General features: G+C 38.7%; 2 protein-coding genes across 4 annotated transcripts in view; both read right to left on the reverse strand.

Annotated features, from left to right (window-relative positions):
• Positions 1–21,150, reverse strand: part of LOC139112532 (uncharacterized) — a 137,659-nt gene extending 116,509 nt beyond the window's left edge. The window contains exons 1-3 of one of the 3 annotated variants that reach the window (XM_070673588.1): positions 20,800–21,150; positions 17,703–20,278; positions 16,116–17,621 (exon numbers count right to left, since the gene is read on the reverse strand). In XM_070673588.1, coding sequence (XP_070529689.1) covers positions 16,116–16,281 — 166 coding nt within the window. In that variant the 5' untranslated portion in view covers positions 16,282–17,621; positions 17,703–20,278; positions 20,800–21,150. Of the gene's footprint in view, positions 1–16,115; positions 17,622–17,702 lie in introns of all 3 variants that reach the window. The other 2 variants (XM_070673589.1, XM_070673587.1) reach the window with 2 other exon arrangements.
• LOC139112501 (uncharacterized) lies at positions 20,018–22,186 on the reverse strand. Its single transcript, XM_070673545.1, has 5 exons — positions 22,118–22,186; positions 21,870–21,948; positions 21,570–21,756; positions 21,185–21,344; positions 20,018–20,149 (listed from the first exon to the last, which is right to left on the reverse strand). The coding sequence occupies exons 1-5, from the start codon at positions 22,184–22,186 to the stop codon at positions 20,018–20,020; spliced, it is 627 nt and encodes a 208-aa protein (XP_070529646.1).
• Positions 22,187–22,355: the final 169 nt, after the last annotated feature.

Here is a 22,355-nt window from a genome sequence, read left to right on the forward strand (position 1 = left end):
TATAATCACACTGTTCGAAGAAAAATATTACAGATGCAAATTCAAGTGAGTTAATTAAAGAGTCTTGATTAAAGCGATTAATTAACGAGTTTCCAATTAGGATATTAGTACATTAAAGCAATTATTCCATTTCCGTTTTTTTTTTTTTAAAGAAATAAATGAAAGATTGAGAAAACGAAATAATTATCGATATAATTATAGAGATCCGTAACGATTCCTGTTTCTTCCCTCTTAGTCCCTTTTCTTCGTCTTTGTACTCCGATATCTCCCTCAAAGGAAAAGGACATAACCTTCGCTACGATTGCCAGTCGGCTTTTTCTTATGCCTCTACGACGTTCTTACACCAGTCCGAGCGAACAGAGAAAATAGTTTTCTTCGAAGACATAATTCCGCGAAGTTAAAACGCAAAAGGGCGGCCGCGAGTATCATCCGTAAAATTTTGTAACTCGAAGAAAGAAATGATAAAAAAACCGTTTGCTCTTTTAAATAATTAATTTTTTTTTTACTCACAATTTTGAGTATTTTATTAGCGATTTTCAATATTTATATTAAATGTCGTTTTTGAAATCTCTTTCTTCTCGTCATCTTTAGATGTTACTTCGCGATCAGTTCTACCAAAAACGTACCATTTTTATCACATATTAAAAAGAAAATGCCATCTGATATATATTAATGTTCCTCAACTCGAGGTTCCCTCCTCCACCGCCAACGTGGCGCATCTTAATTGCGCGGCACGTACGAAGGTCGAAGTTTTAATTGAGAAGACGCGAGCCGGGCGGAGAAGATGATCGTCGTCGGCATCTGAAGGGACGATCGTCTACGAGTTTTAATGAACGAGGGAGGGAGGGAGGGAGGGAGGGAAGGCTGAAACTATCGACCCGTACGCGCGCGCGGTCTTAATTATCCTACGAAAAATTACGGCTCCTCGATTACAAAGCTCCATATCGGTTTTTGCCATCTCGATTTACGAGTTTACTCTCTTAACTTAGACTCGACTTAAGTGACAGCTTAGGAACTGCAAATCTCTAAGATCTCCAAAGTTGAAAAGAGAAAAAAAAAAAAAGACGACAGTGAATTTAAATGCAAACCTTTTGGAATTAAGTCGCTAAAAATGTTTTAAGCTTTTTGTAACTTTATTAAATTGGATTCTCGATCGTTTTAATCCGTAACGGCATTCCGCGGTATCCGTTGTGCTTGATTTGCACTAGGTGGGTCACGGCAGCTTTCTCCGGTCTCGAAACCGGGTCTTCTTCTTCCCGACTTTCGATGGAACCAGTCGAGGAAGGTTCGTGCTACTTCCCGCGGATTAACGGCGCGCTCCAGCTACGGTACACGGCGAAAGACCCGGATTTAGTGCAAAACAAGAACCGCTGGATTCGCGTATTTAACGAGGAAAAATGTATTGTAGTCCGTGGAGAATCAGCAACGGCATAACCGACTTAACCGAGTGAAACCGTAAAAGAATCATCTTTTCTTTTGTCTATATATATATTTTTTTTTTCTCTCTAATTTTATCTCGATGTTCGTTAATTATTAATTTCGTCAATTCGCATCTCTAGTATATTATATGCATAAAATTAAAAAATTTTATAAGTATCGTAAAAATAATAGAATTAACATACGTATGCATGAATCCTACGCTGCTTTCGAACACGCGTACCCTAAACCAACCCACGTCAAACTGCTCAGTTACGAGGTTTCCCCATCAAATTTTTAACACGGCGGGCTACGGAATAATACTCCTATACATTGTATTCTCTTGCCAGGATTCGATTAAATTATACATGAATAGACGATATTATCATAATTCAGAATGATTATACATGTATTCAAAAGTGTAATCTCATGTCGAGCTCGGTCCTGAAACTGGCTGGAAGAATACTTTCGTGGGCTATTTTGAATGCAGCGCATGCATTCACTCGGTTGTAAAGACGGCGAACGTGCATATCTCTCGGTTATGTCACGTTGCTGCAAGTGGGACATGTCGACCGTCTCTTTTACAATTTCGGTGCTAGGCGAAACGTGCGTCGGACGTACATTCATCAGAAGCGCACTTGGAAAGAACAAGTCGACGCGAAATTAGCCTTTTCGTATGAAACGTCTCGCTGGAATTTCAAATTAATCTTTCTTTTGAGAAAATGTCGACAACTCGTTTTTCTTAAGAACTTATACCATTGATCATTGTCGCTACGGCATTCTAAAAGTGATGGTAAATGACACAAGATGAAAAAGTACAAAGATGATCGGCAATACAGAAGGCTAATGCTTGTCTAAATGCGTTTAAGCAAAATGTCATAGTTGAGAAATCCAGAGATCAACGAGATTAAACAGAACGACCGTGTAAGAGTACATTGTACGCACTTTGAGAAATGAAAGGAATACATAAGACACTAAAATAAGTATTATATGCATTTTTTTTTTTTTTTTTAACTAGAGATTACGCTACGCGCGCGTCATTACATTCGGACATTAATTAATTATATTAATTCGTATAATAAAATCGTAATAAATGTTGCATTAAAATTATAATAAATTAAAGATCGCAATTGCATATATTATTACTTATTTTATTTCGAATAATTTGTTTCAATTTCCTTTGCAAACATCTCCAACTTTGTCCATTTTGTTTTACACTAATTGATACTCGTGAAAGAATTATTCCACACATTGATTCGCTATACGAAGAAACTATGAAAGGCAATACGTCTTTTTCTACCCAAGAGTGCGATAACGCACCTCATTAAAAAGCTATTTTCATCCAACAAGTCAAACATCGTTACATTCGTAACGGACCAATCGGTCATACGACGATGACACAACGAAGATTAATTGATTACCGCGAGATAAGGATAAAAATTCTCGACGCATCTTCGACGATGCCTTTTTGCTGTCTCGAGTCTCTTTCTTTCCGTTTGATTACCCGGTCTTATCTCTGAAGATCCCTAGACCCATACGCGGTCGGCGTTATTACTGTACAAACGATGGGCAATCATCTACAAGCACACACAGGCTCGAATTACAATGTGATAGACGTAACCCGTGACCCGAAAGTCAAGTTTTAACGAGAGACTTAACTGAGAGAAAAAGAAAAAAAAAAAAACGTGCGTTCATGTGGCGATGTAATTCTCTGCTACGTTCTGTAAATTGGATTCGACGACCGTACTTTTAAAGAGACTAGAGATTACAGAGCGCGCGCTTCGCGCGCGTCATTACATTCGGGCATTAATTATATTAATTTCTTTAGGATAATTACGGAAATTACAATTGAGTGATTTAATCGACGAGTATCGCGGCGTATTGACATGGGTAGATTCGCGATAAATCAAAGTGTAGGTATATATTAATTTTTTTTTTCTTTTTTTTATCGCACGCTCACCTGTATAGATGTAGGAACATTTAAAAAAATCGCGGCGAACGAGCTCTCTCAAATCTAAATATCGAAAAATAAATTAAAATTAAAAAAATCTTTTATCTAAAAGCATATTCTCTTTAATTTGCAGTAAATATGTATAAGTAAAACTTAACTGCAGCTTAACATTGGACATTGTTAAAGCATTTTTCTACGTGGTATCTATTATCTGCGTTAATTAAAAAAATTAATATTCTTAGAAATAATCCTATTCAACGTGTCTCAATTATTTCTCATGGCAAAGCAATTAAAGATCATTATATGATTTATAATCATGTAAATTACTAACGTCCTCGAAATATAAAGTATCCGCGTGGAGCGTAAATATCCGCGTAAATTGGTATTAACAACAATTCAAATTATATGCTCCTATCTCCCCATCCTCGTTCTAATCTCCGACTAAGGGAATTTATCGCAGATCTTCGTTGTGTCCGTTTCGCGTACGAGAATAAAGCCCTGCTTCTTGTTTTACCGCATCATCCGTACGTAATAGGGTAGTCAAATAGATAATGCATTTAATGCTCCAAGTATTCCATATCAACAGGATACGACACGTTACGGTATACGCCTACGTTACAGATGAAACAAACCGGTCGCGACATTCTCGCAATTATACGCGCACGAATAAAACAGAAGGTACAAGAATACCGGCGTAATCTTAATCCTCATTTATACGAATGTCCTAATTATGGTATAAATACTAATTAAGCGATATTGCCTCGCTCGCGTATCTCCAAAAAAGAAGTCGATTCAATGTGGAACTTTTAAGATTAAATTCCCATTCAAATTCAATAAAATGTTACAACATCGAGCAATTACCATATTAAACATCGTAATAAATAAATTAATAAAAATGGCTATTTTAAATTGCTCGGTTACGAAGCAATACAATTTCATCGGGCTGCAAATGATACGCTTTGATTGTAATCGCGGCAATTTTCGAGCTCAAACAATGCCGAGGCGTGATGAAAGATATGACTCAAAAGAAGAAACAGTAATTTCGGACTCCCCATGTCGTCTGCGCGCCGTTACATCGCCATTTCGCGTTCTGCGGGGCAACGCCATAAATCAAAAAACAGACCCAACCCCGAAGCGCACCTTCCGCCTGCTCACTTTTACGTCCTCGTGAAAATAAATCCAGTTTAATATCTGTACTTGATAATTATGTTGAATCTTAATTTTTATTTTCAAGTATTCGTCCGCGTCTCTTGACTTTACCAAGTTAAAAAGTAAACCCGCTTTATCGTGCTCTAAAACAAGTAATTTTTTCGAACACACGGAGCTTAATTATCTCATTAAGTTTTACGTCCAACGTTTTTGTCCACGTAAATGATCGTAGCCTAACTAAATCTATACGAAGTAACGGAGGAAGTCGGAAAGTAAGTTGTGCAACGCGAGTGGAAGGATAGAACAGATTTCCCACGAGCGGCTCTCGACAGATAGAGGCTCGCAGAAGCTGTTCGTCGAACCTTCCTCCGTCGAGGAAGAACTCGGGGTACGCGTACGTGTGTATCTATACGGGAACGCGCGCGTAGACGATCAATCTCGAGAGCGTAGCGCAAGAAGCAATGGAACCAGGCTGCGGCTCTCCGGAGAGCTTGCTAGACTAGTCTAACGAGATGTTATCTTCCTTTCCTAGCATTTTCCACTGTCCTCCTCTTACGGCCCTCTTACGATCTGATCGCTGCTCTCCTCTTTTCCATTCTCCGCTCTCTTACTTTAGAAAGAGCGATCAGATCGTAAGAGGGCCGTAAGAAGAGGACAGTGGAAAACTCTCTCTCGCTCGTTCTTCTCCGCCGTCCTCGATCGCGATCCCTACGGAGCTTCCCTCGCGAGAGACCGGGAGCACGCTCCAGATCTCGCTGACTCGATATCGCGAACCAACGGGAACAAGAACGCGCGCAAGAGGAAACCGATACTGAGAACCGGACGGTTTAATGAACGTAATCAAATAGGACGCTACGAAACGAACGTACCGATCCGACCGTAGTGGACAATGTCCAGTGGGGTAGATCGAATCGCCCCGGCTCAATTGTGAATCGTACGCAAAGCGGCTCGATAAATCATCCTCTGAAAAATGAACGTCGATATCGCGGCTATTTGTGACGACGCATTAGAGCACGACCGGCGCTGATGAAACTCGCAAACGAGACCGTCGAGGACTCTCCTGAGTTATCGCGGTACTCAGATAGGCGCGCGGCGTTGAACATTCGTCGAAGAACATCTTGATAGTGTCACGCGAAACGAAGAGAAAAAAAAAAAAAGAAAAAAAACCATAAAAATTCTCTCTTTAATCCCTACATAACGATTTATTATCACGAATGCGCGGAACTAATTGTAATCTCGCGCAAAACGATATTTCATTCGCGACACGTCTACGTTCGAGGGGTAATTTTTTTCATCTACTTTACGTGACTCGCAGCGGTCGCGAGATAGGCCTTTTGTCTTCTTGAACGTTAACCGCACATAAACGCAAGCTCGTCCTCTCTGAGGAACCGCTTAATAATTCTTGCTTTATGGCTGCCGAGTTGCATCGCGGTATCCTCGCGCGGCCGTATTCCGGCCGAGTAAACTGGCTTTTTGTGTCGGGGACAATTCCATCTCGCGCCGCTGCGTCGCGCTCGTGCAACATGCATCATCATAGAAGCGGTTGTAACACTAAAAGTAATTGTACGCGCGTGCAACTTTGCAGAGTCCGGTCCCTCGTTTCAAAGTGTGCACGATATCGCGCGGCGGCGGTTCGCGGTGTACCGCCAAGCATATAACTGTGGAACTGTGGCTACGGCTACACGACTTACGTCCTGAATCTCCGACGGCGAGCGTGCATTAACCTTTCCGCCAAGAGAAAAAGAAAGAACGAGAGAGAGAGAACAATCGGCCGTTCACACCGTTAAAATATCACCTGCGACATTATTATGAACACTAATCCCGTCCACTAATCGCGATTTGCCCTCTTGCTGCTCACGTTAATGAACACACCACGAGTTTAATTCAAGCTTATGAAATTAATGACAATTTTTTTTTTTTTAACACAATACTAACAGAGGTCTGAACTTTCCTTAAGAATACCTGCGATACGAAATGGATATTAACTACTTGATTCATGTCAATGACCGACGCGAGTTCTCACGCTCGATCGTCGGCGTCACATTTCGAGCCCGAAGGCAGATAAAGATATTGAGAAAGATAGTAAGTTGTTCTCGCGTGAAATAGCGCAATGGAGCGTAATCGAGACAAGCATCGATCGTCTCAATTAATTCGAGCTGACACGAGGTAGTTTGCATTTTATCAATAAGTGTCTACAATATGCACTTGACATTGCTATCAAATATTTAATATAAAAATTAAAAAATATATAAAATATGTAAATCTCTCTCATTTTCTTTCATCTATCAACTTCACGTTACGATTGCATTAAAAGTACAAAAGCGTATTGAAATTGAAATTTTAACAAAATTCAAAATAAACTTAGTAAAATTTGTACGCAGAAAGACGTGCGTAAAACGGACTTGGAAAATTATGGATACGAGCGTGCATATTTAATACACTTGTGTGCGTATTCTCCTCGAGAGAGAATATACAGAGACGAAGTCGACGAAAAAAAAAATAAAAAACGAAATGGAGAAACGATCCAGGAGACCCTGAAGAGAGTCGTGCGTGACGACGCGCGTGGGTGGCTCGACGCATAATTACGTAAGGGTCTATTAAACCGGGAATCGTTAATGATAATCTAATGGGGGATGGTGGCCTCGTGTCATTGTACGCTGCACGCGTAGTTGACCGTGATCGGCTTGACTTACCACCTTGAGGACTTTTCATTTTAGAAACCGGTGCAAAGTTTCTCAAAGTGATTTATATATTTCTCTCGTATTAAATGGCGCATCGATGTTACATTAAATCCGGTTCCATACGATATCGATAAGAAACGTGGTCACTTCGTGGCCGATCTCGCCTTTCAACCTGTCATAGAGATAAATTGCCCCGGACAATAATAACTTTAACAAATTAAGTAGAATTTTTTTTTTTTTTTTTTTTCTTTACAAAAATATTAAAGATTATTTGAAATTAATTGCGCGCATTTGCAAATATAATTGCGACATGAAATCCGGAATGGAAATATTGTCAGGTATTAAATAAAGTATCGAAATAAAAAAGATCAACGCTTTAACATGTCGAAAGAAATTTAGTCCGCAAAATTTTTAATTAATCATAAAACCATCTTTTTCTCCAATTAAGAAATAAATGTATCTTGTCTTCTATTTAAAAAATCGTTTTCATTGCTAGTTTTAAAAGACGAAAATCAGCCACAGACGCGAGTATAAAATACAATGTCAATAAGAAAAAAAAAAGAAAAAAAAACAGAACGTAACGACATCGAAACGCACGTACGCGATCATGAAGCGAATCGCATGTTATCTGAAACGAGCGAACGTACAAGATCGTGAGAGTGCGGTGCGTAGCGATCGGTTTAGACGAGTCTGCGAGCTTTTTACTCGTCTGCCTTCGATCCAGTTGATGGATGGTTCGCGGCCATAATATAGTTGGCATGCGAATCAGCTCGACTGACTCTCCAAGTCTCGATCCTTTGAACTCATACATATATGCTATCCGTTGACTAGACCGCAACCTCTTCGAAACGGCGATCAATAAAAAAAAAAATTTCAGTTGTCACTTTTTTTTAGTTCATCAGTTTCTCCCGTACGCGCAAACATCTTTCACCGAGAAAAAAAAATATATATATGTATTCGTAAAGAAAGCGATTTTTTATCGCCACCGGCGATTTTAATTTAAATGCGGAAAACAAAGATAAAAAAAATTTGCGTAACTTGTTATCGTTCTTTAACTTTGTCAGTGAAATGCCTCGATGTTTTCTAAAGAAATGACTACATCAAAAAATATATCACGGTTCTATCAATTCACAGTGAAAGTGTAATAAAAAAAAACCCCTCGCGGCAATGAGAGCTCTGATCTCGATTTCAAGTTCGAGTTCGACTCGTGCTCGTGTAATCCGAGAAACGTGCTCATGTTGCGAACGATATACTTTTCATCACTGTTCGGAAACCTGTTTAAAATTACTGCGATTGTAAATGCGCATAATATGTAACTTGAAAGAAAATTATTAACCGATATTCCAATTAGGTGAGACTTTTATTTTTTAATAAAAAGAAATTTGATCTAATATCTGACGCGACTAAAAATCTATATAGAAATTATTCATATTACGCGAGATATATTAACAATACAATACAAAAAAAAAAAAAAAAAAGAATTAAAGTTGCATAAGCGCAAAAAATTATTTAAAAAATAAAATAAAATAAAATAACGTATCTACCAATATCAATTTATAAAAAGTACACAAATAATAAATGCTTCTAATGCGTCGTCGAGCTGTTCGAAGGTATCTTATTTATTTCTATCTCGTGCATCGCATTTTTTAATCAACCTGGCTTTCTCTTCTCTAAGGGAAATATCAATGTACAATGATCAACCTAAATTTCATGATGAATATTAGAAAGTAGACAATCGAGCCTTTATGTAATTTCAAGTACGATTTAACGTCATCATCGAATTACCGTCATATATCTAGCAGAGGCTCTGCACGGTGAAGCAGGTTAAAAATCATATTGATAATCCGGTTTGCTATTCATTTCGCCTGACAGTTTCATCAGTATTCCGTCACGTTGGACGGCAGAAGGTACAATAATTTCCCGCTTGCCGCCGCGGGGAAATAGCAATCGCGAATCTTTCCTGGCGCATCCGTGATGCGCTCGGAACTTTCCCTTTCGTACGGGACTACGATCGAGGGAATCAGAAAACTTGCCGACCCATCTGATAATGCAAAACCACGAAAATGACTTTCACCGTGAAACAAAACGATTCGCGAAACGCGCGGATTCCTAATCATCTCTTCTCGCGATTAGAGTAATCATCGGTATCGTCGACATAATATAATTCATCCCCACCGACGCAACGAGAAGAACCTCGTCGAAATGACTTTAATGCTTCGATATCATGAGAAAGAGAGAGTTTATCCGCTTATTGGAAGTGATAGGTGCTCGAAACTATCCGATTAAGAAATACAATAACAATTTAAAAAGAGAAAAGACGGCTTTCTTCGAAGATTATTATTTTTAAATTAAGTAATATCTATAATTACTAGATCTCCTAATTAATATCGATTCCCTAAAATTACACGATTTAAAACTGGCTTTAAATAAATAATAATAATTTTTCTTTTTCCTCGCATATTTCTCATTCGGACGAAGGCGTTCCGTAAAATAAAAATAATAATTTTTTTTTCGAATAAAAAATCTGGTTCGCGAAACTCGGATAATAAAGACAAGTCGATGCGCTGAGATAATCACAGGCGAAATAATACGTTACAAGCCCGACGAAGTCTAAACCAACCGCATTACGGGTACCATCGCGCGAATCCGCGGGGCGATCGGCCAAGATTTTACACGGCAAATCCCCTCGCGAACCGAAGCTATTTCTCGCCGTTGTCCAACGGCGTAATGACGGATAATGACATAGGCCGTATAAAGCCGCGAAACGAAAGAGAGAGGAAGATGCGGCTAACTCCTGTAACGCAAAATGACGAGAACGCTGCGTCCGTTCACCGCGAACGAGTGCGTCCACCTATGCAACGTGCGTACGCGCTCCGAAATATTTATTACACACGCGAAACATGTTGCGTCGCGTCCCCGTATTCATTAATCATTTTATTCGATTTAGATTAAGTAACGCTGTAAAACTGATATTAAGTAAGACTTGAGAACTCAGTCTCACATATCGGAACGCAAAAGTACCAACGGCATTTTATTTCTACAGATCGCAGTCGAAATCAGAATTGACGAAATAAAAAGCGAATTATTCGCGTAAAGGTCCGTGGTTTGAAATATCGTGCGATTATTGTTGAGTTAGTTATTCGCATACAGCTTATTTATTGTTAATTTAAACGCGAGATAGCACGAGGTAAATCAACGGAAATGCGAAGGTAATCCTCCTGTATTATAATCAATATGGATTTTATTATTGCGGCTTATAGACAGTTTCCATAAGTTTCACGGGGACTTATCGAAATACTGAATGAAGACCCCTACCTTGGAGAATCGATTTGGCATAATGAGGAGAAAGAGACGGTGCGCCTATGCCTTTTATTTCTCTTTCCGTTCTACGTAAGTACCTAACGTGCTACGAAAGAGTTACATTCACTTATGCACGGCCGGCTGCCAGCCGATAATCATCCCACTACTCCATTGCATTCTTTTTTAATTAGCGCGTACGACCGTTCTTCTTACGCTCGTCATGTAAAAGCCTCTCTTACGACTCTAATGGAGGAGAGATAATTGAAGAGTTATATAAATAGCGCTCCAGGGCAATTATTCTTTTCTAGTACTCTTTCCCAGCTTTTCCTTTTCTACACTCGCGAATTATTCCCGTAAAATGGCTTATAAAAAAAAAATATATATATGAATGTACATACATAAGCGAAGTTATATACCATTATCTTCTTTACAAATCGGTTAAAATATAAATCCTACTATTTGTCTCTTTTGGAAACCCGTTTCGCGAATAAATCGACGATTTGCTTTTTAAAGATTAAAATTAATCTTGAAATTTTTTAATTTAATAAATCGGTGGGCAATAAATTTATGACTTATTTCAAGCTGTCCTATCGTCAAACACGTCGACTAATTTCGTCCCACTGCGTCGACTGGTTTGCGAGGAACAAACCATTTTTTTTTTTTATAGAGATAAAATACTATTCTTCCTTGAAACTGCGAACAGGCGTATTATTTGAAAGTTAAACATTTCGCCCGGCACGTGACTCACGCGTTGTTCCTGTCCTGCGAAAGACACCCTTATTACGCCGACGCGGGAATGCGTTTACTGCCACCGGTTATGTGCTATTGTACCGCCAATGGAATAGTTTTAACGGCGTGCGAAATGACGAACATTATTCGCGAGCCTGGTCGAAATAACCGCGTGCCTAAAGAAAACACGTCGACCGCGCCGCATTACGAACAACGGAAGAATTGCGAGACGGATAATTATTACAGCGAGATGGCGAATTATTACGGCATGTTGATAACTGGCGCCGCTCTGTTATCCGTGATCTTTTTCTTTCCGTGCTAATGCCCGCGGCGTCGAAATCCCGCGTTTATGCGAGAGAATGCGGTCTCGTTTATATTACCGAAACAATTCCGCGATACTCATCGAAAAGATTGATCATTTCGTTGATTCAAACTGACTTTAATTTAATACAAATTTCATCAGTTTTATTCGGAAATATTAAAATTCGTTTTCTCGCTCACAATAGCTCGTTAAAAGAGAGAAAAAAAAATAAAAATAAAAATAACCAAACGAATCTTCCACAAAAATTATAATTCCTTTTTTTATCTATCATCTTGCAACTGTTACATAATTTACGGTGTACCAGTAATGTCAGTTTCGAGGATTCTCTTTTGCAATAGTTCCATCTTTCTATCTTTTGTTTTTTTTCTTTAAGTGGTGAAAGTTAAATACAATAAAATTCATATTAAATTTACCCACTGCTAAACCTACTACACGCTTAGGCAAATTGGAGCAGTCATTCTTGAAAACGAGATCATAAAAGTAGCAAAGAGCTGTTATTGATATAGGTAACTCTTATTTTCCACTTGCATAATCGAACCGACAATTTTGTTGCCACGTGTTTCTCGCCTCGGAATTTGGCTCATTTTTCAACACGACCTCGTAATATCTATCTAAAGCATACTCCACTCTCGGCATAAATCATACTACATTGAGCCATATCCGCCGAGTTCTAACACGAATGGAGAAAGTAACTAAATCTTATTTACAACTGCATAATAATGCAAATTGATTATATCCTTCAACCTTCGAATTATAAAAGAAAATAAAGTAAAATACATGGAAAAATTTTTATGCAACGAGCTAATTAGTCTTATTTGTAGATTTTAATTCTACATGTTCACATATCGCAAGCATATTAAATTTTTCTGTCCTACTTCTGATACCGATAACTATTCTCAACTATATTTCCAACTGGAAATACGGAACCGAAGCAGCGTATTGTATTTTCGGCACGTTAAACCGCGACGAGAATGAGCAAAAAAGGAACACGAAATTCTTTTTATTAGGTTTACTGGCATTTCTCTCGAGGAAGGTTCTCTCACCGACTACTCGCATGGGTAGTAAAGAGATTTTAACTATTCATTGTTCTGGCACAATAATAGGAGCGAAATAGCCGCGCGCCGTACGAACCGAAAAAGAAGCGAGCTCCATGGGTAAAGGATCCTAAGCGAGTTAATATCTCTAATTATGGTCGGTTATAAAATTACACCCTTCACACCGGGTAGGAGTGACCGAGCGCGTTCTGAGCAGATCGTAAATTTTCTCTAAAAACGAAGAGGGGGACCAGCCGCCGCCGCCGGAATTTCAAGTACATTTTGCATCCCAAACAGATTATCAGTCCTTAAATCTTTAGGTCGGCTTGGCATAAATCAATTCGTATATTTTCGCAATTCCTACTCGAAACGCACGTTCTTGAAAATCGTTCCAAGCAGCATAAACGTCATATAATCGTAAAAGAGATAATGTTGATCCAAAGATTTAAAGAAAAGTATGAACGTTATCTCGACAGGCAATATATCTTTGCATCATTCCTTCAAATAGCTGAATGTAGAGCAAAATATTTGTTATCACCAGCAAAGAACTATATTTCAACGAAATCTAGAAAATCAACCTGTCCTTTAAATTAAATTTCGTATTAAAAAAAAAAGTACTTTAATTAAATTATATATCTTTTTAATATTAATCTTGCTTCATTAAATTGTAGAAATCAATTTTCCTCAGTTAATAAATTAAAATAAATTAAAATTACACAATCCCTTTTAGTAATATCTTTTCCGTGACATTTTCGATAGCGGCATGTTGCGAAAATATAAAAGAATTAAAAATGCCGATTTGGTATTTGATTTTGTAGTCGTGATTAGGACAGCTCGAACAAGCCGCCAAGCGTTGTAATCTTAATTAAATCTCCCACGGCTATCTAATGTTGCGTGTACTCTAAGTATTCTGAATCTTCCTAGAAAATTGCATCCTATTGCAGTCTATTCTTCGCGGTAACCCTGCTGAGCCACGCGAGCGAATGCCGGTGTAGTAGCCCTGATAAGGCTCCGCGTCGACTGTATCTCATAATATAAATCCTGTTATCGAAAACCGTGAAAGGAAACCACTCGCTGCACTTGCAACTTGAAACGTAACGCGTTTCATCCGAGATAAATTGAATTCCCGCCTTTACGCGATTATCCTTTGACTTTTTGTTCACGTTCTTAATTAATATTTACTTTCGTCATATTTCTGATAAAATTATTTTTATTAAACTTTGGCAAGAATGCAACCGTAAAATAAAAAAAAGTATTATCACTCGTAGAGTGCACAATGTGAGCTAATGAGCATCTTTTTTAAAAAAAAAAAAAAAAAAAAGAAAAGTAAAGAAAAAGATGCAATATCGAGAATTCATAAAGTGGCGCAAAAGAACAATTACAAAGCACGGTCATTAAAATTCGCGAATGTCTTATGGACCGGCCAGAGATGAGTCAAACTGGAATCGCGTGATTCATTAAGGATTACCTTACGAGCTGTAAATAACATTAGGGCATCGTAAATTCGCGATCGTTAAATAAACGCTCGCGGCACGTCCGCGACCGACGAACTGTTAACCGTAGACTGCGTTTGCACAAGGTTCTCCCCCCATTTAACAGCAGCCTCGACACGTACGTACCATTCGCATCAAGGTTGAAAAAAGATTCTATGGGAACCGATGTCGAGACATTTTTCACGCGTATCCCAATCGGTGCATGCATATGCAATCACCGTACGACACATTGTCGCACGCCGAAGAGGAATTCGCCATTGATTAATGGCTTTTCGCTCTCGGCGATCACCTGAGAATATCTGCCTTCCTACTTTAATTTTTTTAATTTTAAGAGAATGTATGAGTATAAGCAAATTTATTATAAAAACTGATTCGCGATAAACGCTCGCGCTGACGATGATTCAAGACGAAACGTAATCGTCATAGAAAAAAAGGTCCGGCCGCTGATCTTGGTATGCCGATCGCGTGAAAATTCATTTGCCGCACTCATAGCGTTTGACTGCCAATAGAAAGTGCGCTCGCGCGACTAATTTACACTCAAAGGAGAGCTTCGCGAGGATTCAGCGGCTTTTGCGGTCGACACACGTGCTTCCGCCTTTCTAAGTGCATGCAAATTAATCGATTTGATCGGGACGACGGATGCGGCCGCGCAAGATGAGCGTCGCGCATTTCTAAAGACCATGGGAAACCGACCCGGTCTCTATTATCAGACGAACTTAATTGCGATACAATACACGTCGAAGATGCTTCTGCAAGTCGTAAAAATAGCCGTTGGAAAGCAGACAACCTTTGTGTTGAATTAATAGAGTCTGACGATTCGACAAGTGAAATCAGTTAATTGCTATAATATATATTCCAAAAAAAAAAAAAATATATATATTTATATATTATTTCGTAAATCTAAATAAAAGAAAATAATAAAAATATAAAATCAAAATTTTAACACTCGCATAAATGTGACATTCTCATTAAATCACGTTCTATTGAACTACCGTTCTCCACCATCAAAAATAAATTATTAAAATCGAATATTTATAAATAATAAAAAATTGAAACATTTATTAATTCGAAGCGCATTTAAATAAGTGTATTACTTGCTAAGAATATTAACTTGGAATCAGATTTTTTTTTTAACGTCTACGGGATTTGCAGAAAGATCTTCGAGGCGTTTTGCCGCGAAGCGAATGGAGGATGCGCGAGCGTACTTTCACAGGAGCAACCGAGAGCAAAGGTCGTTCTTCATCGGCAAAGCTGAAACGAGCAACAAAGTTCAAGCATTCACCGTCATTGCAATGATCGCTGGAGAGTGCATCTCCGCACAAAAGAAAAAAGATAGATAAGGATGCAGTGACGGTGAAATGCCTTGCAGTTGCTTCCTTTCACCCTTCTATGTATATTATTATGTTTTTATATATACGCGATTTTTTTCCTACCGCAAAATACTGTGAAGAAGATATAAGCGGCCGTGAGAATTACTATTATTTTACTAACGCGAATGATAGAAAGGAAAAGCACTTAACAATTTTTCTACCCAAGTACAATAGTATTGTGTTATCATTATCCATCTGCATTTAATTAATTTAATCTCATACGTTTAACTACTTCTGAAATTAAATTTTTATTATATCTTACTTTCGTATTGCTTCTTTTATCATTAGTATCACAATTAATGTGGAAAGTTCTAAGTAAATTTATATTTTACTTGTTAATGTTGTAATACAAATTTTTACCTATATTATAACGAATCCGATATGATTAAAGTACTGCTATATAAATTATTTCGCAATTAAAAAATTATAAATAAAAAGACCGCAGAATAAAAAAAAAAGAAACTGTAGAATCTGTGTTAAAAAAAAAAAAATTTACGAAAGTTGTTCTCGCACTTTCGCGCTTATCGTGCTTTCCTCATACATCGATCTCTTCGCGATGAAAGTAGCGTGTTACTTTTTTATACAATTAATAAAAAAAATCAACCGATATCCAACGGTGACTGCCGAGAGCGAATTTAAAAGCAGAAAATGCTAAAGCTTGATCACTCACCTTTTTCTGGACGCGGCTGCTCCTCCCTGGACGCTGAAGGGGGTTCCACGCCATACTCCAAAGTCGTGACGTCCTCAGCACGCGCCAACACCACCAGCACCACGGAAATGGACAGCAACGACGTCAGCAGCACCGTCCTCACTGATGTCCGGCCGATGAATGTCATTTTTCAGCACACTCGTCCAAATACACTTTTCCGCACTCGAGTCTTCGCGCCGCGGCGACCGCGCGTTGCACTTCGATCACATTTCATTTACTTCGATATTTCGTCCTCGCGGAAGGTCTTCACCACGCGCACGTTATCCCCCGTGAACGACTACGCGCGACCGGGCGAGCGATCTTCGAGACGACGACACGGACGGAAACTTCGAAACGATTTCGCGAGTGTCGTCGTGCCGCGACGGTGCTCCATGTGAACTTGGCGGCGAGCTGTCCACGCCGCGTAAAAATCGCGGAACGGGTGTCGCGTGACCGCACTGTTACCGTAACACGAAGAGGGGCCGAAAGGGACGGAAGGGAAGAGTCGCTGCAGCGTTGTCAACCGGTAGCGCGGGCTACCTGTTTTGAAAGAAGTGTGCGCCCGCCGCACCAGTCCATGCCGCACTGCTACGCCGCGATCAGGTGTTTCAATCCACGCGCCCAAGCGAGTCGCGACATCTCCCGAACGTTCACCAAAGCGACCGGGCGCGCACGCGAGGGTCCTAACCTGCACTTGCCTTCTCCCGAGTTCTCGAATCGTCCTCCACTCCAACAGCTCGCGCCGTTATGCGAGCCTCCACCGCGTCTCCTACCATCGCGGCTCCCTCTCGCGCTTGCGTGGCTCGCCTAACTCGCGGCGCACTTCATTCATGAGATCGCGCGGTCATTTCTCTACGCGGACTCTAACTCCCCCCTTTCCTCACCCTGCCCTCAACGTGGCGTTACTGCTCACCGCGCGTTGCACTTTTTTTTTTTTATTGGAACATATATTACAAATCGCGTAATGATAGAAAAGGAAAGATGTAACATCGATAGGATATATATAGCGAAGATCAAAAATTGCATCAATTCCGAATTGAATGCTCGCATTGTCGTCCCTAGCATCGGCATTTATTTAAATGTAATAAAAATTAAAGAAACTAATTAACCCTTTCTATTATCGAACTAATCACGAATGAGCCTTCTAAATATCATATATCTTTCGCACGATTACATGTAAATTAATGATACGGTACAGAAATGTAAAATTAACATCGAATACCAAATTACTGAAAATAGGCACGGGAAGGGCTCCGTCTTTTCTCAACGGCAAACGGGACTCGCTTGTGCGGTGATCTTGATGTGCCTCCCTCGCCGCGAAGAGCATGTCTTTTACTAACTCCCAGATTTCCATGATCGATGATTCTCGATGACTTCTCTATTCGTAGAAAGGGTATAAAGGGAAAATAACGCAAAATAATTCCTATACGCTCCTCAGTTTCCGATCCCGCGCAAACTCGTCTTTATCCCCCGAGGAGCTGCGGCTGGCTAAAAAAAAAAATTTCAACACGCGTCATAAACGCAACGAACAGACCGGTTAATCTGCGTTTACCTTATCAGCTTTCCTACCTTCCTCTTTCCCTCTCCGTTCATTCGTACGTTACTCTCTCCTCCGCTCTCGTCGGCCGCGAAACGGACAGGTGGTCTGCGGTTTTCTATCTCGAGGTGGAGAAGACGCGCGCGGTCGATGCACCTTCAATCCCGGCAACCGGCGACGTGATGTTCGCCGCGAATTGCACTCGCACTCGTAGTTCGCACTTCCGGCGCGAACTTTCATCGCGCGAGTGTCGTTTATCGCCGCGGCATTATTTAATACTGCGAAGACACGCTTATTAATATTACAATATTATTCATTTCTACGATACTTATGAATCTCTTGACATAATGCCACGAATAAAGAAAATGTACTTAATATTTATAGCTTTTAGGTTAATCCGAGAAGTTTCCTACTTTCTCTTATATTTGCGGACAAGATTGAATAATTGTTTCTTCGATGTATATTAATAACTCAGTAAAAGCGGTTTGCTTCTTTTTTTTTTTGTTTCTATAAAGACGGAGAGCGCAATTCCGCATAATTTTGCACTAATTTTAAAATTTTCCAAGTCGCGATCGTGAGTACGTTTTCGAAGTTTATGCGAGCTTTGAAAAATAAAAGGGATTCGTTCCTCGAGCGGTCGTAATTTCGCGGAACACGCCATGAGCCAAGCCAGCCTGAAGAAATAACGTCGTTGTCGTTGCCAGTCCCAATCTCCTTCGCCGTACATATCCGCGATATCGCGCGCGAGAATCTACCACGATATCTAACGCGCGATGTCGCACGATATACGCATAGAATAATACGCGAACCGCGAAATACCAACGACTCTTGGCACGCATAAATAAGTAAAATAACGAGTCGGGAATTGCGAATTCTCTCCGCCTCGACGATTTTGGGATGCAAATTTGTTCGACTTGAAAATTGAGATCGCACGATTACTGCGAACGATTCGATCTGTTACATCAATAATTATGAAAGCTCGCTTTTCGTGTAACAGAACTTGGCGCAGTAAACAAATTTTTATAAAAAAAGAAATAGAGGATTGTCAATCTTTCTAGTTTTTTTAGGAAACCTTTCTAATCAGACGATAGAAGATAATGAAAGTATCATATTCCTAATTTTAAACGTTACGTTAAAAAAAAAAATGCATGCAAAGCACTTAAACGCTCGAAGAATTTTTTATCGCGATTATCCTCGCGAGAAATAAATTAATCTCGCGTTCATCCAGGAAGGAAAGGCCGCGGGATGCCTTAAGCAACTGCGTAGACACACGTAATATACGAGAGCGCATATACGTGCGGCTAAATATTCATACGCGATGCATCATGCGTCTCGCAGAGATACAGGAGTTTAACGCAACAAACGTTTATTCACGTGGCGAACCGAACCGGCGGTTTGTTAGTTAATGCCCGTACGCTTGTCGAGGGGGTTAATTAAAAATCGAGTTCGCCGGAGTACCGCGAGGAGATGGAATAAATTTCAGATACACGGACCATTAATTAGAACGCTATCGCGCTACCAGCACGACACCGCACTTTCGTGTTCGCGTTTACGATCAGAAAGAGCCCTTTGAAGGGAAACGTTATGTATCACATATAATCGGCGATAATATATATCAAATTAATGTCGCACGTATAAATAAACGTAGCAAATCAAAAGTGCATTTGATTTTTAAACAAATAATGACGTAGTTAAAATAAAATTAAAAAATAAGAAAGAAACGTACGTTGATGAAACATATCTACTTCTCGCGTTGTATAAAGTCTTAAGTCCGGCGGCAGAAAAAGTTTCAGCACTTTTCATCTAAGGGAATTGCGCGACTGCTATAGCTGAATGCGTGATGAAGATCAAGCGGCGAGAAAGGGCCGTTCCTTTCCTCCTCGGGGTTCCGTAACAGACCACGTTCGGACACGTTTTACCGCGGCATCCTCCCGGTATTCTCCGCACGCAGTATCTCACCGGTACGATCTAGCGCACATTGTGCGTGCTTAGAAAAGTTCTCTTAAGCGTACGCGGCATTGTTTCACCCGCCCGGCAATTTTATGCACGTGAAAAGCCGATTTACGCAATAACACGCTTAGGCGTACCTTTAGAACGCCAAATTTTTAAGGGCTGCCGCAGAGAAACAGAACTTTCTTTCCATTCTCTTGAATTAGTACCGTGCGAATGTTCTTCTAACAGCATTTCACATTATGTGCACACAATGAAGAATAAAAATCTTACGCTAAAAATTAAAAAGTTACATCATTAAACAGATAAATACGTATTGTGCAAAGAGAATGGCTTAGAGTCGAATAAAAATAATGATCTTTTACCGAGAATTACTTGCAACGAAGGAAAGCTTCAATTATTGAAAGCTCTTCATCGAATTGGTAATTCCTGTAGTTTGGAAATTCGCAAGGTCGCATCGATATTTAGCAATAAGATTACCAAAGAATCTCCATATAATTTTCTTCTCTTGTAGCAAAATATCGGTTGCCTGTCCGCATTCAATTATAGCACTTAATTACGGTTATTTTTTCTTGCCCTCGTGAATGTCTTCCTGTATTGCACTTGCGACAGAGCGTCCGTTCGATGCGCCACAAATCCCTCTCACATACATCGCAATCTAATAAAAGTGTAACGCACGACAAACTTATAATTCTGTGTTGTGTTGGCGATCATTCAAGATTTACCTACCTTTCGTACTCTTTCGTAATGTAGCATTGCACAAAATAATTAAAGGGAACATATATACGAAAGAAAAAATGCCTGTCTTTCATACAGTTAAAAATCTGTATGAAAGACAGCCAAGCAACTTATGTTCCTACTCTCTTAATCGCTAATATATTATAATATTTAAGAGATAAATATTTATGCACATAGTTGCTCGAGTTTATATAAAATAATCGTAATATATTTCTTTATCCTATTAAAAATATAAATTAAATTAAAAAAAAAAAATAGATTAAATGGAGTGTTCCCATTAATTTGCCAATTTATCAAAATGCATTTAAACAATACGCTACTTAAAGCCTAATGAATATTATTTGCTGCAATGCGTATTATGTAAAATAGGTATTGTGAGTGTTACCGGTGACTAGTGAACGTTGAAAAACGTCGTTTGAATAACATTCTTAAAACAATTACTTCTGTCACGAAAAAGAAAGCGATGCCTCCAATGAAAAGCTGCATTCATTGAACCGATTAATCCTTTTGCTCAAACGTCACAATCGTGCTTCTTCACAAAATGGTAGATACTCGATCCATTAAACAATAACAAAAAAATCACAGACAGCAATTAACAAAATAGTTTTAATAATTTAATCACATTGTATGTAAAAAAATGTATGATTCAACGTGGCACGATAAATTAATTTCATAACTCAAAATAAACTTAGAGTAAACACAACTCGACAAAATATATGATAAAATAATATAAATACTTAACTCATAATTAAGGTAAATGCAATCAGTCCAATATGTAAACTATGTTACATTATAATATATGGCAATGGCAACACCCACTAGGTACATAAGTGCGCATAAAAGGGCGCGGAGGTTGTGCCGGATCCAGGTTTAAAGAGTCTTCGCTTTCGTCGCTCAATTCTCCGATGCTGAACGTATCCGTGAGATCTTGTTTGTGCTTTGAAGAATCTTTAGATTTTACCGGAAAGAGAGTCATTTCATCCTCGCTAGAATTATACAACAAATAAAATGTACTAATTAAATATTACACTTCATTACATATATTTTTTTTAGATATAGTGATAAATATGAGACAATATAATTAATATATACATTTAAATACATTTAACAAAAACATTATATATACATATCAGTTCAAACATCACCTTTAAAATATAATATAATATGTTAATAATATCTGACAATTCTATATGCATATTAATATTTAATACCTTTCACTTTCACTGTGCCAGTATTCGACTAGAGGAAGATGTTCCTTACTTTTATGTGGTATAGGCAATCTTTGAATGGATATCAATCCAGTGGAACTAGTACTACTTGCATTGTCATTGTCACATTTTGAAAGCTTTATGTAATCCGAATTGCGCTGAATTCGCTTAGCCTGTTCAATACGTATCTCTGCAAAATAATATTACTGCACATATAATCACAACAAAGCAATCAGATAAATTACATTAATTATTATAAAGTCACTGTCAAAATAAAATAATGTGAGAAGATTATTTTAGTACCAAGTTTCTTTTGCAGCTGTTTTGTTGTATTACGTTGAGAAACCTGTGTGTGGTTACTGCTACAGCTACTGTCACTGCCCTACAAAAAAAAATTAAGCCATTTTCATACAACAAAATAATTTTTTTTTTTACAAAAAGTAGTTATTGTTAACATTTCACAAATGTAAATTATAACCTCATAATGATATGCTTCTATAGATCAAGTCTAATAACAAATGTTTCATACATTAATTCACAATTATATTTACCAAAAAGAGTCTTTCATCCTCAACATGATTAACAGCTTTAGGATCGCTATCAATACCGCTATCTTCCATTTTTTAACACATTTAGAGACAGTAACTGGTCTCTTCTTAATTTATCTAAAACAGAAAAAAAAGCATTTTACTTTCTAGCTCATCAAATGTAAAAAAATTGATACAAAAAATAACATGTCAAATATAAGATACATATTGCTATTAATTATCATTATAATTAACGAATATC

This window comes from Cardiocondyla obscurior, linkage group LG29, assembly GCF_019399895.1.
Source record: "Cardiocondyla obscurior isolate alpha-2009 linkage group LG29, Cobs3.1, whole genome shotgun sequence".
In the NCBI taxonomy this organism is placed as follows: Eukaryota; Metazoa; Arthropoda; class Insecta; order Hymenoptera; family Formicidae; genus Cardiocondyla; species Cardiocondyla obscurior.